Consider the following 27,286-nt stretch of genomic DNA (forward strand, 5'->3'; position numbering starts at 1 on the left):
TTGTAACTTCTGTCTTGATTATCTTATCTATTTTACTTAATTGCTTATCAAAGAGATGGCTTGTGAGTACCTAGAAAGAGAAGCAATGGTCCCTGTAAGCCAGCATGGATTCATTAGAAATAAATAATATTAAGATTAATCCTATATCTTTAAAAATATAATTATCTATTTAAAAAAACTAATTTACTTGGGGAAATTCTAAATTTTAATATAGCAGTTGGAAAAATTCTTCAAGATATTTATAAGCTTCCTAAAGACAAGGACTATTTTGTTTCCTTTTTTTTTTAAATCCTTGTGTTTAGCACAATGCAAGCTCTGTAAGTGCTTAATTTTGCTTATTAATTAATTGATTGGTGGACAGATATGGATAGATGAAAACTAAAAGAAAGTAGTCAAAGAGCTTCAGAAAAATCCAGAAGGTCTGGGGAAAAGTTCTAAAAGAGCAGGTTCATTCGATAGATATGGTGAGGAGCCAGATTTCTAGGGATTGAGACATTAACAAAAGATGAGGAAGCTTAAACTAAAAGGTGATAACATCTCTTCTTAGGAGTTTGGCTATTAGAGGAGAGAAAGAATAATAGCTTCCAGGGATTATATTGCTTTCAGGTCTGAGTGTCATATTTTGGGAATAATTTTGATGATTGGAAGTCATTCAACAAAAAGTAAGACTTAGATGGTAAGAGGACATGAAATGAGAGAATCTCATGAAGAAATTGGAGCTATTTGGAGAAGATACATTGTCTTCAAATATTTTAATAGTTTCCATGCAGTGGTTCTCAATTGTTAAGTTATGACCAGTGGATACAAATGATGTGACATTTAAGTTTGAAATAAGCATTTTTTTTTTCCTAAGCAGAGTTGCCCAGAACGGGACTTGATTACTTTTCTAGGATGGTGCTTGTTACCAATACTAAAGAAGAAACTCAAATATAGAAACTTCATATAACAATTAATCTCTGAAGTCTGTTTTCTTTAGCTCTTGGGTTTTTGTTGTTGTTGTTTATTTGTTTGTTTTGTCTCAGATAAAAAGTATTAGAGGAAAAAATTAGAATAGGTTTTGTTGAGTGACCAAATGAAGATCTCAAGTGACATTTTGAACAATTATAAAAGTTTGGAAAAATACCTCAGTTCAATTAAAAGTATTCAAACAGTTTTTTTTTTTTAAATCACTTTTCAGGATATTTAATTTTTATCATTTTTATGGCACATCTCATTTTAATTTATAGTTATTTGTGTTTACCTCATGTTCCCAACAACTAATCTTCTTGTCCTCAGGGAGTTTATAATCTTATGAAGAGATGACATATTGTATGCAGAAATAATTATCATCACTTTATTTCCCCATAATTCTACTCAGCACCATGGTGAAATAAACATTTATTGAATAATAAAACATGGAAATTGTAACATTGTTTATAACATTGCTGTTATAAATATTAGGTAGCTCTTAAAAATAAACATGCATGAAAATATAATTAAAATTTTGAAATATGGCTTTTATGTAGTTTATAAATAAATTTAACCTGGACAATGTATCATTTTTCTAACCATGAATCTCACTGATATTTATCTTGTGTAGCTCAATCCTCCTGATCTTTGCAAATGACATTGTGAGTATTAAACTTCCAAATATCTCTTTAGTTACTCTTCTGTAAAATGTTATTTATCCTCATATTCCAGCTGTGTTGACTAAATGAGAAATGTGACTTCTAGGGCAAAGAATGGGAGTAAGAGGGGAATCACTTCTAAAGGTCTAGAGCACAGGTAATTAATTATCTATTATTTACTGATTGCAAACTAATAGATTAGGCCATTGACCTATATAAGATGGTTATCAGTGCTTTTATGTAGATTATAGTAGTAAAACTATATAGTAATTTATTTTAAATTTTTTAAATGCCCTATTCCACTAATGGCAAAGAAAAACATAATGTTGATTGTGATTAGATTAGAACATGCCACTTTAAAAATAGATGGCTATTCTTAAGATACTGGGAAATTTCTTCAGAGAGTAATTAGCCTTATCTCAGTTTCTTTCTTTCAAAGACTATTCCTACCAATAAAATGTATTACCAAGATTGAAGATATAGAAAAAGTGGTTTCGTTTGTTTATTTTGCCTTGAGGAAAAGAAAGGAATGCAATTTTTGAAGCTAAGCCTTTAAATAGAGTTTTTAATGCTGTATTTCAAGGATTTTTATCTAGGTTTGATGCTTGTTTTGGTGTGAGACATGGTTATATTAGTTTAGGAAACAAGAAATTCTCTGTTGTGGTTCTGCAATTGGGTTGGGTTAGAAAAATGGAAAATTACTATTTTTTCCTAACATGTCACTTTCCTGCTTTTTAGAAATATGGGAGAGATGGTGAGGGTCATGAATCATATTTTAGTCAAATTTTTTGAGTGATCAGCCAAAATCTGTCCAAATCATGTGTATGACTAATCAAATCTCAATAATTATCTGCACATATTATCCTTTTGAGTAACTTGTAGGTTTTAAAGGGAAAAAATTAACCAGAAACACAAAAACAAATAAATAAATGATAGGTTCCTGAAGCTTAGTAATGAGAAAAAATACTAGAAAGGCAGTTCACTTATGGGGGTCCATATATGTTAGGTTATGGAGTTTATTGTATCTTTAGGAATTCTAAAGTCATTGAAGATTTTGAAATATAGGAGAGACCTGCCAAAGAATTGGAACCCCTGAGTCTTCTTCATTTGGTTCTTTGAGATACTGATTCTAAAGCTAAATGATTGCTAACTTTAATCCCTTATCCTTTGGTATATTGATTTTCTTAATACCTTCCTTGGGGACTTTGTTAGACTTTCTAATGTGTTAAAGCAATGTATCATAAAAATAAATATTTAAAGTTTAGGATTAAAAACAAGTTTCCTGATAACAAGTGACAAGACCAAATAAGCTAAGAACTTGAAAATATTGTGAGGTTTGAGGGCTTGATAGTTGTAGACTTAAATTTACAAAATATGTTAATTCCGGGGGTAAATCCACATTGCTGGAAGGTTAAGAAAGCCTTCAGAACATTTGATAAAATGTCATTTTATCTTGACATTGAAAGAGCTCAAGGAATTTCATACTGTGCCTTTCTCTCCTGTTGGAACATATCCCCCCCAGACCCCTGTGGAGTTCTTGTCAAGTGGTAAGGAAAGCCTCTTTGTCAAAGCTTTCCTTTCCCCATTCCAAGGTTTATAGGAAGAGACCACATTTTCTAGTTGTAGTGAACTTGATACATGAACTAAATATGTAATTTGTCCTGCAGCTTTCTCAATAAACATTTTGAAAAGTGTGCAATAAGATTCAAATGCAAGGATTGGCAAGCGCTCCCCCCTTTCCCCTTTTCCAAGAGTTAAGGAATTAACTCTTGGTTGTTGTTTAGTAAGAAAAGAGATACAGTTTCAACTATGACTCCTTCAAATGATCTTGGCTGCACATGCTATCCTACCTTTAGTCACCTGATTATATGAGTAATCATATGATTTACTGAGGACAGGTAAGGATGGAGCTGAAGGTACAAGGACAAGAAAACAAGAATGTGAAGTCAAATAAACTGACTAAAGATCTAAGAGAATTTTATTTTAAAAAATTATTTGTTTTACGGGATATCTCTTAGAAAGTAGGGGGAAGGGAAAGGAAAAATGGAGGAAATTTAGGCAATGTAAAATTAGAGGAAATCAATAAAATTGTTTCTTTTTCTTTAAAAAGAAGAGGAAAGGAAGGAAGTTTTATATGAGGAGGGCATGAAGGGTGGGATTGAGAATAGACCAAATTTTTCCTCCTGATTTATATAATTTGACACTGCCCAACCAATTCAACCTATTTTTCTCCTCCTCCCCTCCTAAAACAATTCCATCCTCCCTACTCTCCTACGTTCTTTATTTCTGTTTTCTGAATCTACAATGCACTTGGTTCTCCACTAAACAAGCAGAAGAACTTTATAAAGTAGAGACTTACGCCTCAAATTCTTGTAATATTGTCCTTCATTCAGTAAGGAATAAGTCCTTGAGGTCATAGATCATTACTCTTGCCACTCATATCCTAGTTCTGATTCAATTTTTTTTTCTTTTAAGGAAAGGCATTTTCCCTATTTGAAAACTGTTTCCCTGCTTCTCTGCCTGCCTCCTCTTTATCCCCAGAGTTCTATCAGGATATATGAAATAAATAATTCTATATCTAACATTTCCATTTTACTCTGGCATTAAAGATATCAAAGTTCTTTTCTTTTGAAGACATCACTGTGCTATATCAATGATAATTAGTACAGCCTTAATATAATATCTTTAAATTAGGATATTATAATCTGCTTGAGAAGGAAAGATAATTAGATACTATGGTTAAAAGGATGGGGATTAGGAAATTAATTATCCTTTGAACTTTGAACTTCAGTTCAAAGTCTTCCTGGGCTAGTCACTTAACTTTTTTTTTCTTTTCTTTTGCCTCAGGTAGTTGTCTAGGACTTGATCTGTTATTTCATATAATTGGTATTTGTGATAATAAAGGAAGTTAACCATATTTGGAATTTCTCATGGGGATGAAATCACAAATTCTTTCCCTGATTTCCTAAAAATACTTGTTCTTTCTGTTTAATTTTGTAATCACATGATTGAATTTGTACATTTAAATATTTTGTGTGCATGTGTATTAGCTAAGAAGATTAGTATGTAACTGTGGGAGATAGCTGCTTTAGTAGAAAATAATAGACTTTTCCCTCTCCCCTTAATAGCTGTGTAAACATAGGGAAGTTACAACCTGTCTAATATTCATTTTCATTACATATAGGATTGTATACACATACATATATACATGTATTCATAGGTAATAACTGTTTTATAAGGACATTATAAAGATTTTTTGTACATATATAAGGTATTTCATAAATCTTAAAGAGCTGTAGAAGAATTTATATATAGCAAGTCCTATCATAATTGGCAAAAGCCAATCTTCAAAAGGAAGATATGGAGTTCAAGAAATAATGCATTCACTTAATGTTGCTAAAAAATACAAACTCGCACATTCTTTTTTCTGTTCTGTGTATATGGAAATGTTCGTTTTATTTGGCCTTAAATTTATAATAAAAATGAAGTTATAAATAGCTTTGCATCATGGTAACATATGAAAACTTCATTTTAAAGAAAGATATAAAGTACATAAAGAATTGTTAATGATATGCTTTATTATTTAAAGGATTTAATATATTGAGAGTTAAATTGTGTCATTGAAATGTAACTAGAAATAGGAAGAAAATGCTATAAGAAAGATTTATCACATATTTTATATGACTATTAATATAGTAACCAAATGGCAAAATTTTAAAGAGGTTCCAGTGTATTTGGGGAAAAGACATATAAAAATGGTATATTCTTTTTTACAGTTTAAATATTATGTTTATGTAATGCCAATAAAGTATTTTGAAGAGACTAGCCAGTAAAGTATTAGCATGTGATTTGCTAGGTTAGAACATATTTTTCTCTATTTGCAAGATCCTCTATGTTGTTGACATTTATTATAAAAACATCAAGAAAACAAAAACTGTTACTTTTGTTTTTTTTTCTCAGCTTTTCTAAGTCATCAGATTTGTCAGTAATGCTATCCCCTTTCTGATTTGCAAATTGATCTGTATCCCATCTATTATTAAAATGCCCTCTGACCCTGACCTTTTTGCTAACCTTTTCTTCATAAAAAAGTCCATCCTTTGTTCATTATATGAAAGGATTTACATTAGATGAGATTTTATTGGATTAGACATCAAGAAAAAAAGGCTTTCTCTTCTCTGATTTACTGTATTCGTGATAATGTACATGTCATTTGACTTTCTTTTACCACTTATTCTTTGTCCTCTTCTCTTCCCTTCTCCCCCATTAATTTCTGTGAATGATTAAAATAGTGAACCTTGTCTTCCTGGCTTAAAAAAGTTGAAAAAGGTATAGGGTGGCTGTAAAAATTGATTGATCTTTCAGATAAATATAGGCTATTTCCAAGTCTAACATTTTATGAATCTACATTTTAAAAAAACCAAATACCTTCTAACAACATTTTGTTGACAAAGAAAGACTTAATTTGTTTATTTTTTAGAAAATAAATAATAGTAACCTATTATTAGAGAGTTCAAAGGAATTTTCCTTACATAGTTTGGAAAGTTGTATTTTGGTAATTCATAATATTTGTACCACTTATTTGAGATAAACTACTGTTTGTCTTTTCAATTCTACAGTCTTCTCAACTTGATTGTAAGCTCCTGAGGTCAGAAAATACTATATGTAACTTCTAGATATCTTAAATACCTCTCTATATATTCTATTCTATAAATTTTATATTTATTCTATAAATGTGTAATTATATAGTCTATATATATATTCTATAAAGTCTATATAATATTCTATATTTCTATAAATTCTATAAATATATATTCTATATTCTATAAATATATAATAATAAGGGTGAGAGAATTGGCCCCACTATATATCCTTTTATAAAGTCTACTTTCATCCAGAAAATAAGCAAAGTATGATGTATTAATTGAGTATAGAGCCTAAACTACTCTTTTTTTTTTTTTTTACATAAAGTCCCCCAAACTGTTTTTCCTTTTATCTTTATATTCTAGCCTTGCACAGTGCTTGCACACAGTAATCAGTAAATTTTTATTGGATTGTAGTAGATCTTTCTCATTGTATTGTGAGTATTTCAGGAATAGATACTGACTTGTAATTGTTTTTGAATTCCTTACGGTGCCCTGTACAATATTTAACCTCAGCAAGAAGTCAGCCATCCAGCAGATTGCATACTACCCTTATGGTAGAATTATTTGTCAAAATGATATATAACACAATTCACATACTTTTATTTTACCCTTTAGGTTAACTTCATGTCTATTAAACAGTTTTAGGCAGTGTCATGTATATGGTCCTATGGATAGAGCCACTTTAGTGACATTTAATGATATTAGCTCACTTATTTATATTTTTTAACTTCATATTTAACTTAATTTTTTTGAGTCCACAGTGAAATTTCAACTAGACCTAAGGATTTTAACTTCATATTTAACTTAATTTTTTTGAGTCCACAGTGAAACTTCAACTAGACCTAAGGAGAAAAAAATGCTGGTACTAAAACTAAGAACTAAAGTATTAATCTTCATATTTTAATTAATTGTATTTTCCTCAATTGCAAGAGAAATATAAAGAAGGATTTTTTAAATTAAATGTCAATACAAAAGGTAAAAAATAAGTGCCAATGTCTAACTTTACTTACAAATGTTTTTTATAGATTAAAAAGAACATTTTTGCTTTAATTATTTTAAAATTTCCTTGCCTTATTAGGTCACTTTCTTGTTTCATTTCATTTTATTTCATTCTAGCCAATTTTAGCCAAAACGATTCCATTATTTCAAGTCCAGATGTCACAGATATTGCACCAAGCAGAAAAAAGAGGCAGCGATTACAGAAAAAAGTTGATACAGAACCTCAATGTGTTCCTCAGAAACCAACTCTTCAAGAAAAGGAAAAGTAAGTCGTTTTTTATTTAATTCTTATGGCAAAGTAAATTCTTTGGGTTAGCATAGCTAGATTTTGTTTTTATGAAAGATTCACATTTTACCATGATAAAATTCAATTTAACTGTTTTTCTATTTATATAAACATCAGAACTTTCTCTTTCTCCCTGCCAAAGTTGGACTGAATTGAAGGAAATGTAAAATGCTTGAATAAATAGTGTTACTTTAGTAAATTATTTAATTCTTATTCTCTTAACCATAAATGCTGAAATTAAAATTTAAAAAAATTTTCTGGTTATTTCCATGTTAATTGGAAATAACATGTAGGATATTAATAATCTTGAAATCATCTTGAGCTTTAAATTTCAGCTTTATCGCACAATTCAGAAAGTCCAGTTAATGTATGAATCAAAATTTGTGACTTGAGGGTACTAAATTCAAGTAATTATCTCCATTGTTAATCTGTTTGTTTGTTTGAGTTGTATTTTGAGACTTTTTTCTCACTTCTTTTCCTTTTTATCTTATTAACCTATAAACCTGGGAAAGAGGAGAATCCCAATTGAGTTTTAATGAGATGGCAATCTAGAATAAATTTAAATCAGATCCCATCTATCTTTAGATGTTTTAGAGAAGGCCAAGTTGGTTTACATCATCTCTGGAGTAGGCTTCTTTGGATCCCAAAAAGGAACATTCTTCCACTTTTATTCATATTTTACATTTCTCTGCAGAATTTTGGATTCTGTCTGTTATTTTTTAATTGTTGAAATCTCATTCAGTATAAATCAGAAAATCAGTGGTTAAATCATACATAGCATAGTGAGTAAGAAACAGTCTCAAAATACAAAAAACAGCCAAATTATTTCTATAAACAAACCCTGGCAAGAGCAATGTTACTGAAGTAGTTTAAGAAATTGAATATTCTAGACTAGAATATCAGATTCTATGCAGTTTTTCTAATATAAATTGTCAGGATTTAGAAATACAGTATTTATAAATTTCTTAATAGTCCATAAAAATATTAATATCTTACATTTGTATAGCACTTTAACGTTTGCAAAGTTTACATAGTCATAGTTGATCTTCATAGCTTCTCTCTGAAGATAGCTGCTATTATCCTATGGAGAAACTGAGGCTTATAGAAGCCAAGTCCCTTGCTTAGGATCACAGTTAGTAAATGTCAAAGGAGGGAGTTAGACCCATGATTTCTTGACTCCTAGTCCAGCTCTTTATTTTTTTTATTTCATATTACTACTGTATTGATGTCCTATGTGCTAGATTTTATTTCTGTACCAAAGCATAGTGAGTCTGTTTGTAATTTCTAGAAGTAAGGCTTGTCCAAAAACATTCATAATTTCAGATACATACAATGTAAAACAAGAAAAATGTGATTCTAAATCAATGGCCTAAATATTTTCCTTTTGTATTTTAGTGAAGACATTGAATATTTTGTTCTATTCAAGCAAATACAGTATTTGTTTTCACATTCAGTGATTATAAACATGTTTATTCAGCATACCCATATCTAATATGAAACAGTTCACCAGAGCTGATTTTGAGTAAAAATGAAAAGGTGTCAAAGCAAATTTTTAGTATCCAAGAATATTGACCTCAGTATTTATCAATTAAAAAGTTGTATGGTGTTTTACTTCAGGCTACATTAGTTGCCTAATCCAACAATATTTGTTGCCTAAATAAAGCAGCAAAAAGAATGAAATTGTTCTTTTTCTTTGTTATGTTTTGGGTTATTTTCATATCATTCTCAGGAGACAGAACTTGGAATATTTTTTCATTATTTGCTTAACTCATTTCAAGTAACTGAAGTGCATATTTTTATCTAAACATTCACATATCTCCCTAGCCCTTTGCTTTCATGAACCATTGGGAAACAAGTTTTTCTGAATAATTAATTGTACCTGGTAACTGAGAGCTAATCCATCAGGTTCTAAAATTTCATATTACAGTTTTCTATATTTTGATTGAAATCTTTAAACACTTTATGTCATATTCTTAACTTTTCTTAAGACTCAAAATTATTATTTATCAACCCTATTATGATATGTTATAGATGCAGATTCTGACTCCAGAAGTGACTGCTAAGTGGGTAAACCAAAGGCTAGAACTGGCTTCTCCTTTGTGTATCTCACTCACTAGAAAATTATTTTTCATTGTTGTGGTTAGTACTATCTTATGTCTTAGCATCATCTAAAACATTGTGATTATTCAAAGGTACAAATTTTCCTGTATGTGCTGTTTACAATAAATTACTTGACTTTTGCTCATATCACCTAATGTTAACAGAGGAGGAGATCTTAGTCCTACTGGGTATTGTCTGTTATGTGACTTGGTAGCTATAATATATGTTCTGAGATATATCTAGGTCTCTCCTATTTTCTCTCTTCTACTCTGAAAATATTACATTGTTCTAGGGAGTTGGTAAGGGAAGGGTGTGGAAGCAGGAAGAGTGTGCTTTGTCAATCAACAAGTATATATTAAGAACTTGATTGGGAGGTCAGCAATATAAATAAAAATTGGCTGTGTTTGACTGGTAGCTAGGAGATTTAGACTTATTCTATATGTCTCCTTCTCTGACACTAAGATAAGGATAGGGGCAGGATAGCAAGTGATCCCCATTTCTAAATGTCACCATTCTGTAGCCACAATCCATCAGGGTCATGGAGAAAATGGAGGCGGGATAGTTGGCATCCAGAGATTGGAAACTGACTTGTTTCTCTTCCCTTTCCTTCCCTTCCATGGCATGCTAGATGCAGAATCTATTTTGGCATCTATTTTTCATAATTCTCAATATTAAGTTAAAAGAAAGTCACTAAGCTATTTCATTTTGGAAAAAAATCTTTTTTAAAGCAAATTTTGGAAGCTAATATCTGTTTAGCAACGTTTTCCTGGTAGTAGGTCAGAAGCCAAGTGATAAAAGGTTCCTTAAAAAAAAAAAAAATGTAACGAATTGACAACAAAATCTTGTAATCAATATATATGATTCTAAACACTATTTTGTTTTTCATTACCATCACCTAATTAAACATAATCCCAAAATTATGGACAATCAATATTTCTGTAAGTACTCTTCGAACTTAGATATTATATCTTTTATGTTTCATGCTTTTAAAATCCTAGCAAAAAGTTTATTAAAATGTTGTTTGCCTGCTAATGTTTGAATGATAAAAAGGAAAAGAAGAAAGTAAATTTCTTGAAATTTGAATTTTTCAGAAGATTAAATGTCATTAGTATCATTTAATGCATAAAATAATATTCAATAAAGGTAGAAATTAAAGTGGGTTTAAATAAAAGAATATAATATTTCATGAGAGAATATGAATACAGTTAACTCTACAATTATACATTAATTGTTCTAACTCCTAAAAAATCATGTTACCATGACATTCTAATTTATTGGATTTAATTTTAATAAAAAACCTGGGTTGTGACTAATAAACTGTTCTTTTAGATTATAAATTCCTTGAGGGCAGAGACTATTTTGAATTACCTATACACTGTAACATAGTGTTATATTCTTAGTAAATATTGGTCAAATGATTGAAATGAATGAACAAATGTGTGGATTCATTTTTCTGCCATAATCTTACTATTCCCAAAAAAGAGTTAGAGACAATATATCCTTTTATATGGACCAGGTTAATCACACAAATAATTTGGCCAACTTTGAGGTCAGATTGATCCAATAATTTCAATATTGTCTAATGAATATTGTTTAAGTTAGCAATATGTCTGTTTTATTTAGTGCAAACTAAATCATCAGAGATATTGTCAGTCTTTATCTGATTTAGCAAATGGGTTCAATATCTTGAATATTTCCCCAAATTTCTTCCTAAAGAGCATAATTAGGAAAAGACAACAGCTCCCCTCCCACTAAAGAGTTTTGAGCTCTTAAATTACATAACTTTCGTTAAGATGACAATTATTTCAGCATACATTTCTGAGTTTCTTGTTATGGTAACTAAAAGGAGGTTATATGACAGTAAACATCTACAGATAAATTATGTTGCATGTAACATTAATATTTTAAGGTGCTGCTTATAGGGGAACACATAATAGGAATGGAAAGAAATGCACAGAGCAATGAATGGGTTTTTTATCCATCTCAGAGGGATACTTAAAGATAAATAAATAAAAAAAGAAAAGCACATAAATTATATCTTTCATCCAATTGGGATTGATAATTGGAAACCCCCAGCTAAAGGGAACAAAAAAGAGCAGAAGAAAGCTATCAAGCAACATTGTTTAAATGCCTACTATGTGCCAAGAATTGTGCTAAGTACTAGGGTTACAGCATGAAAAGAATTATGTATCAAGCAAGCTATATAAAAGATCAACAGAGAAAAAGTAAGACAAGGAAGTCACTAGAATTAAAAGGAGTTGGAGAAGGTAGAATTTTAGTTAGGAGTCACCCAGGTGAAGCATAAAGATTTGTCAAGGAAAAATTCATCAAAAGCCCTAAGTGCAACACATCACTTACTGACATTTATTCTAAAAAAGTAGGCTAACCATAGGCTCCTCAAGGCACTTAGCCTGAGGAAACTGACTTAACTAACAGCACTAGCATGTGGCCTGAGCTCTCTAAGGCCTAAAGAACACTTGAGGAGCAGAGAGCAAAGTTGCACTAAATGCTGTCATAAAGTCCAAAATGGCAGGAGCAGTTTCAAGCTGCAGATTACTGTAGACAGTTCCTGTACATGGGAACTTGGTCACAGCATCCTAGCTTCTGTACAAAGAGATGTGTGCAGAGGCAGAGCTCCTGGCCTTCACAGCTGTAGAGATGAAGAAGAAGTGGTTGATGACCAGGCAAGGGTAACTTTAGCAAGTGGTATCTGAGAAGGCGGGGAACTAATGGGAAAGATTTTTCAACAGCAGCAGCACAAAGGAGCCCTTGTTTCAGTATCCTTAGAGCCTCATAGAATTTGTCCCCTTACAGGTAAGGTACCATAGATAGACAGTACCAATCTTGGAGTCAGGAAAACCTGAATTCAAATCTGCCTCACTCAGGAACTGTGTGATCCTAGACAAGTCACCTAAACCTGTTTGCCTCAGTTTCCTTACCTGCAAAATAAACTGGAGACGGAAATGTTTAACTTCTCTAATATCTTTGTCAAGAAAACCCTCAATGGACCGGGGGAGAAGGGAGGGGAGAGGGAGCATTGAATAATCATCTCATTTCTTATCAATTCAGTTGTGACTTCAATAATAATAGGATCAAGCGGCTTTTCAATAAATGTAATTTTTGTTTCATGGCTGCTAAGGAAAGAAAGCAAGCAAGCATTTATTAGGTACCCACCACATTCCAGGTACTATGCTAAGCACTTTACAAATGTTATTTCATTTGATCCTCGCGATCAAAGTAGAGAAGTAGACACTCTTCTTATTCCCATTTTACAGTTGGAAGAATTTAGGCCAACAAAAGTTAAATGACTTGCCTAGGGTCACAAAGCTAATAAATATTTGAAGCCACATTTGAACCCAGATCTTCCTGATTGAAGACCTAGCTCCTCATCCTCTGAATATAGTATTCCATCATTCATTTGAAACTGATCTCTCCAAAGTTTCCTATGATTTTTTGATTGATCAATAAACTTTTCTCAGCCCTGTTTATTTTGATCTGTCTGCTGCATATTTGGCAGTATTGACCAACTTTTCCTCTTTGGGTTTTATGTTACCTTTATATCATGGTTTTCCTTCTAACTGTATGAATCACTCCTTAAGTACAGGATTCTCTAAGGTTCTTACTTTCCTACCCCTTTCTTTTCTTCTCATTTCATTTTCTACTTGTTTAACTATAATGTGTGTGTGTGTGTGTGTGTGTGTGTGTGTGTGTGTGTGTGTGTGTGTGTGTATGTGTGTGTGTATAAGAGATAGAGAATGTGTATGTGGGTGGGTGGGTGTGAAGGTTCCAATGGACTATAGTTTCTTCATTACTCTAATTTTATTATCATTGTATAGTCCTCTCCATATTTCCCTTGCTTATTTTGAATAAGCAAGACTTGATAGGATTTTCAGAAATTTTAACTATTTCAGAAATTCACTTTCTTATGAAATTATTTAGACTATGGTTCCCCTTCCCCAGAATCTTGAGATTAGTCTGATGATGTTCATCATATGCCAAAATGTAGTGACTAATATCATTTTCATGCCAATTGGAATTAATTTTACAGTACATTCTATGATTTGGCAGTATTATTACCTAACCTCATAAGATATTATTTTTACATTATAACCTTATTAAATCACTTGTACTGGCATATGTTCATCTTAATCTAGAACGGATGCATTACCAGCCCAATGTTGTATCATCATAACAATATTAAGTATATTATGATGCAGTTTCTTTATCGTGACAGTAACCTTAATTGCAAAAATAATAAATTAAACATTGTTAATAATGTCTGATATATTGCATATAGCTTATTCCTAATGAATATATGCCATGGGTCTTTGATTGTGACTGGTCGAAAAACATTACAATTTAAAATAATCTGATTAAGCTTCAGAAAAAATTGAGAAATGTAAAAGCAAATCTAGCCCTAAAAACATCAATATGAGAAGAGGAACACATGAGATCCATGTTTACAATTTTTTTCTTAGCTTTGACTCTCTTATTTGCTTTTATTTATTAGGGTTGACCACTTATACTGACATAATTTTCATCCTATTCTAAAATGAATGTATTACTAACCCAGTACATTGTATCACCATAGTAGATTAGGATAGTTGAGTAATTATTTTAAAAGAAAAATACACAATTTCAAAATTAGAAGCAAGAAGTTATGACATTGCATTCGAAGTGGCAATTTAGTTAATTCTGATTTCTGTTAATAGCCATTTGCTCTCCTGAAGTGACATTCTCTTGAGGATATGTAAACAATTAAATAATGTATTTTGTTTAAAGAGAGCAGAGGAATAATATTCTTATCTTTAATAAAATTCCTCCTTAATCCCTTTGATACCAAGGAGGGAATCTTTTGACAGAAGAAATGATTAATACATGAATATTGTCTTAAGGACACAGTTGTTAAGGACACAGAAAAAAAAAGTTTTTTTCTTTTGTTCTGAAATTAAATTAACTTTTTATGAGAGCTTGAAATTCAAAATTGATTTTGTTTCTTTTTACCACTTTTGTTTTCACTTTTAGTATTAAGAATACTTTGAAGAGAAATTTCATGGCATTAATTTTAAAAATGTGTATATAAAAACATTAGCAACCCAGCGTACTGAATTCAGTAGATATGAAATGCAGTAGTACCATAACATTTGAAACATGGAAAATTTTAAAAATATATGAGGATTTAGGCTATTTTTTTTTCTCCTGAAAGAAGTGATTCTTCCAATAGGTGATCGGTGAAGTTATTTTTCAAGGTGAAGTCTAATTTTTGAGACATAACATCCCAGAAGTAAGATCAGCACATATGTGAAGGTTTTTAGGCACACAATAAAGGCCAGGAAATGAAAGCTTGGTCTTTGCTGCTACAAGAAAATGTCTAAGACCTATGGTCCTAATATTTAGGTCCTCTAATATTTAGGGTTCAGGTCTAAAATCTGAAGTCCAGGAGTCCAGAAAGAGCTATGATAAAAGGGACTTTTGCAAAAGGCAGCAAAGGTGAAAAAAAGAAAAAATTAGACCAGGAAAATAGGATACCTATTCAGCACTCTGCCTAAATTAGTCTTTAGTGAAGAACTAATACTGATTGAATTATTTATTTTCCTTTTCTTCTCCCCAAGCCCAAAATATCATTATCATAACAATTATCATCATCTTTTCTGTTTGATCATTTGTCAAGATTAGTTAGGTTCTAACACAAAATTAGAAGAGTTTGTATATGAAAGGTACAGAAAAAAGCTTATTGAAACAATAGACATGTTTATATAGATAGATAATACTTTTTTGGCTGCAGCTACTTTTTTTTTTTAATCTGATTTTTTTTTGGGGGGGATTGCTTCCATAGGCAAGATATATGTTTGTTTTTCTGTATGTGTATGATTGTTTCAAGTCTCTTCTAAAACATATTTATTATATGAACTTGAGCAAGATCACTTAGTCTTTCAATATCATAAGTATTTTCTAAAACGTATATATTGTAGAGCAAATTGCCACTTTACTTTGGTAGAGAAAATTTCATTACTTATAGTTAACCAATACCAGAGTTGTCAAACTTAAATGAAAATTCTTAGATTTAGAAAACTAATCCATACATGTGGACCTCTATAGATAACATATTGAACTTAATTTTTAAATGTATTGTTTAATTATGTTTTATCATATTTTTATTTATTTTGTTAAATATTTCCAAGTTATCTTTTAATGTGGTCCTTTTAGCACCAGAACTGTTGTAAGCCTTATGCTACCTGAGGGATATGTGTTTGACACCTCTGATTGACATCAATTAAATTATAAGCACTTGTCCAACTCAGATCCTCTCTTATTAATCCCTTCTTATTGGCAACTGTGTTATTATGTGAAGAAAAAAAGCACTAGCCCAGCAGTTCAGAAACATGGATTCTAGTCCTGTGTCTTCTGTGTAACTTTAGAGGAATTATTTCACCATTTTCAACCTGTTATTTTTTTCTATGAAATAAGAGGATTGGACTGGAATATCCTTTTTTAAAGTCCTTTTCAGATTTAATAGCATATGATTCTGATCTTCCTGACCCTTAAATATCAAATTAGAAATTCTTTTGTTTTTTCCTCACTCTAGAAGCAATTCAACCTGCTTCTATAAAATTGTAATGTTGTTATGAAATTTAGAAATACCATTATTGTACTATTTTAAGTGTTCTTCTTTGATGTGTTGTCACAATTTTAATATAAGCTTAGAAGAAAACTTGGGGAATTGAATTTTATATTTATTTCATCTTTAAATTGAGTTAGAAATTTGGAAATAAAACTTTCCTATAATATATCTGGTATTTTCTATGACTAGTTTGTAAATGTCACAAGAAGTTACTAGCTTCAAATATTTCTTTTTTCAAATATTATTCTTTTCCCAGTCATTCAAAACCAAGAAAGGCAGAGTAGGTCATAATCTGTTTTTTGTGTTTATATATCATTGTAATATTTCAAATATAAACTGTCCCTAAAGTAGCCTTTTTTCCTATATAGATATAATACTGTATTTGATTAGGAATTTTGAATAATAATATTTGATTCATACTAGATTAAATATTATTACCAAATATTAGACTGCTATTGTAATACCGGAGAAACTAAGGGAAGATAGAGATTAGAGAGTTTTTAATAATTTATTTGAAAGGGAGAGATTTACTGGGACCAAATGGATCCATGGTTTGGTCCCAGGGCTGAATGAGACTATCGTCTCCTGTAATCCAACAAACAAAACAATGTGAGTTCTCAATGACATATATACACATGGCTCAGATACAGGAGTAGATCGAGGCAGGGGCAGAGTCAGAGCACTGAAAGCGGGAACACGAGACTAACAATCCGATTCTAACAGAGTGGGGGGAGGCATGGAGGACATCTGATAAATTGGGATTACAAAATGGGGAGAGGCATGCAACATTCTGATAAGTTGTAATGGAGAGAGGCACCCAACATTCTGATGATGTCTAAGACAGAAAGTCTTTCTCCTTATCTGGAGCATCATGATTAGGAGGAAAAGGGTAGTGATGCCATTGGAAAATTGTAAAGATTATTTCCATATTTCATCTGTTATTTATGGATATGATATATAGTAGTAGAAATTTTGTTTCCTTTAAAAACATTTCTGTATGTATTGTTTTCTTTCATACATTTTTACATTTTAAAAGCTTATTATAATAACTTTTTAGAGTTTTAAAGGATTTTACAAATTTAGCATCCTTGGCCCTACATAAGTGGTTATAAGAAGGTAAATATTGTTATCACATTTCTAATTTCCCTCTGAAAAGGCATTGAAAGTATTCATAGTGGAGTTCTCATGTTAAATCTTTACATCATAACTAGACCATCTATAGGCCTTCCTTGGTAACGAGTATAATATTCTACAAATGTTGAGTTGTTTTTCACTTATGTTTGTCTCTTAGTGTGACCCCATTTGGGGTTTTCTTGGCAGAAATACTGGAGTGGTTTGACATTTCCTTTTCAAGGCCCAGTGCAGTGTTTACCATCTCCACCTAGCTGACCCTAAACACTTAACTTGACTACTATGCTCTCTGAAGAATCAAATATTCTAGCCTTATCAACAAAGGGCATCTAGATGGTGCAAAGAATAGAGCATTGTATTTGTAAATTCAAAATTTGTCTCACACACTTACTAGCAATGTGTCCCTGGATAATCTTTGCCTGTCTCAGTCTCATTATCTCTAAAATGGGGATAATAATAGTACCTCCTCCCAAGGTGGTTTTGATGATTAAAAAAGAGAGATTTGTAATGTTTTACAAATCTTAAAGCATTATATAGATTCTAGTTACTTATATATATCTATATGTAGGTATATATACATATATATATAATATTTTAGAGATTTTACATACTTAGCTTGTTAAACATTTTTCTATTCAATTATTGTACTTGTGTTAGCTATTTCAAGATTGTAGTGACTAGACATCTCTATTTTTTCCCAATATTTTCTTGTTTATATTGTTCTCCCCAATTCCACATCAGGGGAAATATGCAGAAATTTTCGATTTTGCAGAGATACTTAACAATCATATATAAAACAAAAGAATTATATATAGTTGGCATAAATCAATAAGAACTTAAATCAATAAAGCAGGCACTGTGCTAGATGCTAGGTATATAAATAGCATAAATGGACAGTTCCTACTCATGATGAGGTTATAATATAAGATTGAAACTTGGTATTACACATATTTGTGCACATACATACAAATGTATATATGCTATGCATACATGTACATATGTATATGTGTTACATAAGGGTGTATATGTTATATATGTATAAACTATTTAAAGCATATAAACCTTTATAGTAAATTACTAGCATATTGAATTGTGAAGTCAGAATATGTTTATTTTAGTTATTATGTAAAAGCTTCATTTATAGAAGACTTTAATTGTATCATGATGTTTACCTTAGTTTCAAAAGAAATGAAATAGTGAATTGCTTTTTCTTTTATTAAGGTAGGTTTTTTATTAGCTTCACTCTCTGTTTACTTAACTACTCTGTGGTTCTCACTTTGGTTCCTTCATGTTTTGATTAATGGAGTTTTGGGACTGCTCCAAAGTATACTGAATATTTTTGTACACTTCAAAGATGATTTATTCATTGTGTTCATCATTGACAATAATTAAATAAAGATCAATTATTAAAAATTTTATGGTTTTCAAATAAAATTACTAATTATGCCTTTTTAAAAAAAGAATATTTAAGTGCTTTTTAAAGTATTCAGAAAGGTAAAAATATTGTAAAAAAGTTAAAAAGTTAATGCAATTTTCAGCATTAATTGTTCTAAGATCTTTTAAAGCATGATTTTAGTTTTTTTAAGGGTTTCACATTTTCTTTAGACAGTTATTACAATTTCCATTAAATATACAGAGCATTAATTTACAACTTGTGCATTTTAATGAAAACTATATCGGTGATTTTTTTTTTTAAATTCCTTTCTCATGTTTATAATGTAGACTGGTAAGGACCTTTTCCACAATTCTCAGAGACTGTTACAAGAATTTAAATTTCAAATCACTGACAGACATGATTTCTGTTGATATAAAACATCAGAACACCCTCCTAGAATCTTTGCTTTCCATGGTTTAGATTAAGGAAATCTATCATATGCTTTATATTTTCTACTTATTTTCCCTGATGGTATGTACTTTTCAGTTTTGTTTTTATATGTATATGACTTATATTCATGTCACAAAATTCAGAGAACAGTGATGTAAAAGTAATGAGCTTTTCAAGAACACTTTTGACTAAGGAAAGTTATGTTCAAACTCCAGAAGTGATCATTTCCATTTACCTCTTATTTCTGGACACTGCTCATCTGTAGTGATTGCCTAATTACCAGGTTATCTAGCTAACAAATCTTAGTCTAATAGCAAATAAGCTCATAATATATCCAAAATTCACCATTTGAATAGTTGCGATCATAATGGTGTGAATCGTCTCAAAAAGGTTGGACAATAATCATTGTTGACCTGGAATTTGGCACTGTGTAGAATCTCTAGGGAAATAGGATTAGAAAGCAAAGGCTATCTTGAAAGCCCACCTGGAGATAAAAAAGAGATTGTTATAGACTATCTTAGCTGCTGAGGTTGATCAAGGTAAACAGAAACTTGAGTGGAGTTATATTGATAAGATAAAATAGACATTTAATTCAGCTCCAACATTCTTTTGGAATTCTCAAAATTGGTAGTTGTAACCATATGCTGATAACTCCTGGAAGATGAAACTATGCCTTAAAATATACTCAAAAATAAAAACATAGCTTACCAAATGGTCTTTAGGCTTTATTTATAGATATTTGCAATATGCAAATGAATGGTCTTTCAGAGTAACTTCATATAGCATGGTAATATTTCAATTTTATCACTTAAAATAGATTATATTAGGGTTGCAAAGGACCTTTTATAGATGAGGATATTGAGTCACAGAGCAATTAAGCAATTTATCTAAGTTCATTTAACTCATTTTGGTAGAAAAGATAGGATTAATTGTTGGGTGCACTGGTGTTCACCTCTAAATCCCTACTACTAGAGAGGCTGAGACTGCTGAATCACTGGAGTTCAATGATACTCAATTATAGTGGAATAAAAGCCACAAAGGCTGGCACCAGAATAGTGAGCTTTTAGGAGCAGAGGGCAATCAGGTTGCCTAAGGAGAGGTGAAGGAGCCCAAATCAGAAATGGAACAGATCAAAGCTTTACTAAAGATCAGGCCTTGATTGGTTGTTGTACTCCTGGTCTCAGTAAGATTGGGTGACCGCATTTTGAGGGGGGCGAAAAAGAAGAAAAACAAAAGAACTAAGATTAGAACCCAGGTCCTCCTAACTTCATTGTGCTTTCTAGAATAGCATGCTGCCCCCACTTTAATATCAGTTCAATTAACAGTCTATTAGGTTTATTCTAACTAAAATATAAGGAATAAGACTCTCCTCTAAGGTTCATATTAGAGATTTAGAGAAATAGAGTTGTATGGCTCTTTAAGTAGGCTACAGTACCACTCAAAGTAGCACTTTTCTAAATGTATCCTAATAACCTTGAATAATTCACACACATCAGACATCGCTGACCCATTTGCAATATGTAGGGGACTAGCATGTGACACTGAGAAGAAATAGTTGCTAACAATAATGGCTTTACAGCCCAGGATGAAAAATGCAAACCATAAAATGGACATTGTGATTGGTGTTCTTTTCAATCCATTCTCTATATGCTTTCCAAATTAACATTCTTGTTTGTGGCAGCCCTCTTTGTAGTAGCCAGAAACTGGAAACTGAGTGGATGCCCATCAATTGGAGAATGGCTAAATAAATTGTGGTATATGAATATTATGGAATATTATTGTTAGGCAAGAAATGACCAACAGGATGATTTCAGAAAGGCCTGGAGAGACTTACACGAACTGATGCTGAGTGAAACAAGCAGGGCCAGGAGATCATTATATACTTCAACAACAATACTATATGATGACCAATTCTGATGGGCCTGGCCATCCTCATCAATGAGATGAACCAAATCAGTTTCAATGGAGCAGTAATGACCTGAACCAGCTACGCCCAGCGAAAGTACTCTGAGAGATGACTAAGAACCATTACATTGAATTCCCAATCCCTATATTTTTGCCTGCCTGCATTTTGGATTTCCTTCACAGGCTAATTGTATAATATTTCAGAGTCCAATTCTTTTTGTACAGCAAAATAACGGTTTGGTCATGTATACTTATTGTGTATCTAATTTACACTTTAATATATTTAACATCTACTGGTCATCCTGTCATCTAGGGGAGGGGGTGGGAGGAAGGAGGGGGAAAATTGGAACAAAGGTTTGGCAATTGTCAATGCTGTAAAATTACCTATACATATAACTTATAAATAAAAAACTATTAAAAAAAACAAATTAGCATTCCTAAAATGAAGGTCTTGTTAAAATGAAGGTCGTAAGCATGTTACATCATTGAGAAAAAGCTTCAGTGATTTCTTGATGCCTCTAGAAAAAAGTCATGCTTCTGCACATTCTAGTTCTCTTACTGAAGAAAATATTGATAAAATAGAGGCATGAGACAAGCCTTTCCCTTCTCTCTTTATTTCAACCTAAATCATATTTTCCTACCATATCTTCATTGTCATCATCTGTATCTTTTATCTTGAAGTCTCCAAGTATACAGTGACTTGATTTAGCATGGTCCTTTATTGAAATTATGCAGAAAAGAAATAGATAATAAAAGACTTCATCAAAGAAATGTATTACCAGAAATATAAATAGGACTGGTGGCATAGCTAAAATAAGAGATTACCGGTGAATGACTTGGATGCTCTATTGCTATCCATGCAGTATCAAAAGAATAAGAAAATGAGCCATTCTACATTGGATGGCTCTACATATTGGCTTTATAGGAAGATATGGAAAAGAGTTACAAAAGATGGGCAGACATAATTGGACTGGAACTAATCACATTGATGAATTTTAGGAAGAGTTTTGGAATTGGAGTCAGAAAATATAGATTTTTCACAATAATTGTTACACTGACTAGTTCTGTGTCTATAGCTAAATTACATCTTAAAATTGGGCTGTCAAAAATTGAACTCATTATTTCTCTCTTCCTTTCTTCTCTATTACAAAGGAAGTTACCACCATCTTCCTAGTCAATCAGGCTCACAGTCTAGGCATTATCTTTGATCCTTTACTGTGTCTCATTTCTCCCTACCCTCATATCTAATCTTTTGCAAAGACCAATCAATTTTATCTTCATAACATCTCTTGTATATGCCCCTTTCTCTCCTCTGATATTTCTTCTGTAACCTTGATGTGAACTTTCGTCACCCCATGACTAGACTATTGCAAGGTTTGGCCATGTCATCTCTTTACTCACTAAATTCCAGTGAGAATAGTGCATTTACCTATATGTGTAATATATATATACCTAATATATAGTTTATATTTTCCCTTCCTTATTTTTTCCATTCCAGGACTGTGATTTCATTGGCATAATGAATTCCCCCTATAAAAATTCAATCCACCAATATATTAGTGACTCATTTGTATCTTATACCTTTATAGAGTTGCCCAAGGTACTAAAAGATAAGTGGCTAGCTAGACATGGTCATTTCTGGGGTAAAGATTTATTTCATTGTAGTTGAGTGCTTGAAATTTCCTGTTATGTTACAGAACATAGAATGCTAAGAAAGCTACTCTAGGGGAAAGGCATAACCTTTGGAAGAAAAAGTCACCTTCTCAATTTTATTCCAGGGCTGCCGTGGGCCATTTTAACCAGAAGTTCTAAATAATAGTACTATACAAAGTTTAAAGAATAACCATCTCAATTAAAGTTGTGGCATCCAATTCAACTTCCTTTTTATTCTTCTGAAGCAATAATCATATTGACTTTGATCAGAATGTTATCACTAATAGAAAGTATTGTATTTGTTTTTTTGAAAGGCAGTTGGGATGAAGTGACCTGCCCAGGGTCACACACAGATAGTAGTATTAAGTGTCTGAGGTCAGATTTGAACTCAGGTCCTCCTGACTCCAGAGCTGGTACTCTATTCACCACATCATCTTTTGCCCCAAAAGGAAATATTATGAATTTCAATTCCTTTGTCAGATACGGACATTATCACTTGATTTTTTTTCACATGCATTGATCTCAGAATGTGAATGAAATCTTGAGCTGCTTTAAGATAGGAATGGCTTCCAGAGATGAGGAGCTATTGATCTTCCATATTTTGTCCCAGTCAGACATCTGGGATATTTTGTTCAGTTCTAGTTATCACATTGTATGGAATGGAATGATAAAATATTTATTAAGCACTTACTCTGCTAAACATTATGCTAAGATTGAGAATACAAATTGAATAGACATTTTATAATCTTAAGGAGCTTACATTCTAATTGGAAGAGAGCAAATAAAGGAGAGCTCATGAATGTGAAAATTAGGGAAGAAAAATAGTAGAACAAATAAAATGCAGAGGATCTTGAAGAATACTGACAACGCAGATGATATTCTGTCTTCAGATTAGTGGATTCAATGTTTAAAGCAAATGAGAAATGTGTTATCTCTAGCAAAGGTAGAAATCAGGGGATTGGCATATAGCCAATACTGGGAAAGACTTCCTCCTAGTAGGAATTTGGCAGTGCGTATAGTGAGGAATATTTTAGATAAAAGATTGTGATTCTCCTCAGCAGCAACATTTATTGCTACTCTGTCTTCTTGCCACCCATTGGAAGGCAGCAGATTTCCCTCTCCTTCTCCTCCCTCTCCTCCCCCCACTTTTTGCAGCGCTGCCTGGTAGAGGTCAATCAATCTTAAATCTAACGATGAACTGCATTAGAGAAAAGGAAAGCTATTCTAGAAAAGACATTGAGAAAATTAGTCAAAGAAAGACAACCAAAATGGTGAAGATACTTGAGTGTACGTTATGTGAGGATTAGTTCAAAGAACTAGAAATGTTTGTTTAAACTAGAAAAGAGAAGGCTGAGGGTCAAGGCAAGGATAACTTGAAAATTATATTCAAATATTTAGCAACTTCTCACATAGATGAAGGGCTAGACTTAGTCTAATAGTTGGTCACTGAGAGGACAAGCAGGGTGTAAGTAGGGATTGTTTGATTCATTTCATTTGTATCCCCATCATTTAGTACAATACATGACAATAGCAATTAATTATTTGTTGATTGGTTGATTAACTGATTGTTTAAGATTTGGTGATCACTTGTGGGAAGTATTTAGTAGGGATTTTTTTTTTTCATATGTGAATTGGATTAATGGCTTCAGGAGTCTCTTTCAACTGAAATTCTATAATTCTTAGAAAATTGAGCATATCCTTAATACATGGATTGTCTCACAGACAAGGAACTATCATTTTAAAATTTCTACTAAACAATTAAGTCCTGTCAAGATGATATTTAACCTGGTTTGAAATTTGATGGTATTTGTTGTTTTTAAGGATGCAATTTAATGCAAAAAAATGTTTATATATTTCAAATGATGATGTTTTAATCAGCATATGGAGAGAGGCTACTTAAATTGTAATTGCAAATTACAACTTAAAATCAAATTTAATAATAGAGAAAAAAACTGAATTATATGATACTTTAAAAAATAAACCTTTTTAAAGTTGCTGTTTCAGACTCCCTTAGAAAGTTGCTCCAATATTGTTGACTTCAGTGAATTGTACTACTCTGTGCATGTTACTTCTATTTCCTGACATTTTAAAGCCACTGACAAGGAAAAGAGATGTGCCATCCTTTCTTATCTTTTCTTTAAAGTGCAATTGGGAGGTATAATCCTAAAAAGATGAAAGCCCATTGGTAATTATTGACTACAAATGAAACAATAGCCAACAATTTTCACATGGATGAAAGCAAAGGAAACACAAAGGGTCTTTGACCAGCTGAAGCCAAGCAAATAAAGATCCATGACTTTGTCTTATCTTTGGAGCTTTTCACAATCCTTTAATAACTGTCATTTCCTCTCTTTCTCTCTTTCCCTACTATCTTCCTCTTTTCCTCTAGAATTTTTCTTTTCTTGTTTTGAATTCAAGTACCTTGAGAATCCTTCTCAGCACTTTGGACTTTTTAGAAGTTTTTCATTTTACACAGTTCTTTATCCTCAAGCTGGTAAATGATAAAGGCTAGTTCATAAAAGACTGGAATAGCTCATGCTACAGTTAACCCACTTTCTTGAACTGTGTGCAAAATTAAGTAATTTCCTTCCATCCAACCACAAAATTTTTTTTTCTGGTTCCAGATTTCCGAGTCTACAGAGGACTGTGCAGGATAATATTCTCTAGTGTCTAGAATTGTTCACGGATGGCGAGTTAAAAAAAAAAAAAAAGCAAAGTAGTGTTCTTATGTTCTAATGTTTTAATTTGTAGCTATAATTAATTATTACCATCCATAAATGATATCTTCCATGTTCATCTTCTGTTTTTAAATAAGCTATTTTATAAATCTACTTCATTATTATTTACTTTTTTCCTGATAATTTTACTATATAAAAGTTTTAATTTTATTTTAGGGTACCAGTAAATAGATTCACAGATTTATTATTCTATAACTCACCACATAACCTTTCTTCATATGTTATGTAGTCAATAAATATCCAATGATAGTATTACTACTGCTACTTCTGAACTTTGTGATGGAATATCTTTCATTGAGCTTGACTTGAAAAAGTACCTTGTGGGGAAAATTAACATAATCAACAAAATAACATATGCAACAAGAATTTAGTTTATCATAGTTTTGATTTCAATTTCCCCCATCATGTATTCATGAAAAAATTTGATGTAAATAAAATTTTAATCTAAGAAAAAATGCTATCAACCTTTTTTTGAGAAGATATATATTTGAAATCATATCTAAACTATTTCATATAATTTGCTGATTGTGAATTATGCTTTACTGTGTATTGTTAACTAATTAGAAGATAAATAATAGCTATTGGTCCTCAAATCAGCAAGATTTTATTTTCCTTTTTATGTTCTCAACAAGTGTGTTAATTAATAGCTAATTAATATAAAGAAGTACAAGACTGTGGCTCTAACTTTAAGGAACTTGTAATGTAGGTTTGGGAAACAAAAGTAACCTACATGATATGAAAAGAGAAAAATTAATTGGATAAATCAGAGTTAACTGCAATTAGCATACTCTTATTACTGTTATTCTCCTTTATGCTTTTTATTAGTTTCGATTTACCTAGGAGAGTATAAAAACTTTGGCTGAAAGATTAGCAACCCTGTCATGAGATGAATACAATGATGTATCTGCTAAAAACAGAATGGAACATCTTAATAAATCATTCTTTTGGTTATTGTAAAACATTGTAAAAAATATTGATTAACTCACTAATTAAGAAGATTTGGTGGGACTCAATAGGAATTTTAAAAATGAAGAAAGCAGACTTGAATACAGCTTTGAAAATTTACAAAACAAATTAATGTCTTGTTTGTTAAATAAGACATGTATTATGATAATTATAGTTTTTCTTAAATAGGCAATTAGGATAGATTTTATTATTCACAGGGCTTTTTAACAGATGCTCTTTCCAATGTCATCATGTGCCAATCAAATGGCTTCACATTCTCCCCTTTGGAAAATTAAGATAGAAAATAGAACTTCGACATTCCTCATGAAGTGACATAACTTTCCATTAGAGTTGCTTGTTGTCTGACTCAAAAAAGGTACTAACCACATAAAAATAGACTTCATTCCCATTAACTGTGGAGAGAATTAACCATGGAGAACTTGACCAAGAAACTACCAGGAGCTAAAACTCTACATATTTGTCATAAAATGTTAGTAGAGAATAGGAAGAGAGAAAGTACTTTTCCCTTCTTGACAAATAATTTAAAATTTATCATAGCATTGATTAGAGATAGTAAATGCCATAGAAGGAAGGAGAACAAAATAAAGCTTTAAATGACTGAGTATGTTTTAAGACGACTTAGCCTAATCTCTAACTTCTTTTAGTCTCTCTCTGCTACTTATAAAATGTCTCTTTCAAAGAGGGCTTATTTACTCTTTACTAATTTTGAAATAAAAAGTTGCCTAAGAGAACCTGTCATATGCAATCTTTATGATACACACTTTGTTTAGGCAATAAAGAATACTCTTGGCCATGAAGGCTTATAATATTA

The 27,286-nt window shown here is 31.5% G+C and overlaps 1 protein-coding gene across 1 annotated transcript in view; it reads left to right on the forward strand.

Moving 5' to 3' along the window:
* XRCC4 (X-ray repair cross complementing 4) overlaps nt 1–27,286 on the forward strand; it is a 362,270-nt gene that overhangs the window by 260,538 nt on the left and 74,446 nt on the right. Inside the window, exon 7 of the mRNA XM_051992989.1 lies at nt 7,367–7,514. Within this exon, the coding sequence (XP_051848949.1) occupies nt 7,367–7,514 (148 nt within the window). The remainder of the gene's footprint in view (nt 1–7,366; nt 7,515–27,286) is intronic.

This window comes from Antechinus flavipes, chromosome 1, assembly GCF_016432865.1.
Source record: "Antechinus flavipes isolate AdamAnt ecotype Samford, QLD, Australia chromosome 1, AdamAnt_v2, whole genome shotgun sequence".
Taxonomy (NCBI): domain Eukaryota; kingdom Metazoa; phylum Chordata; class Mammalia; order Dasyuromorphia; family Dasyuridae; genus Antechinus; species Antechinus flavipes.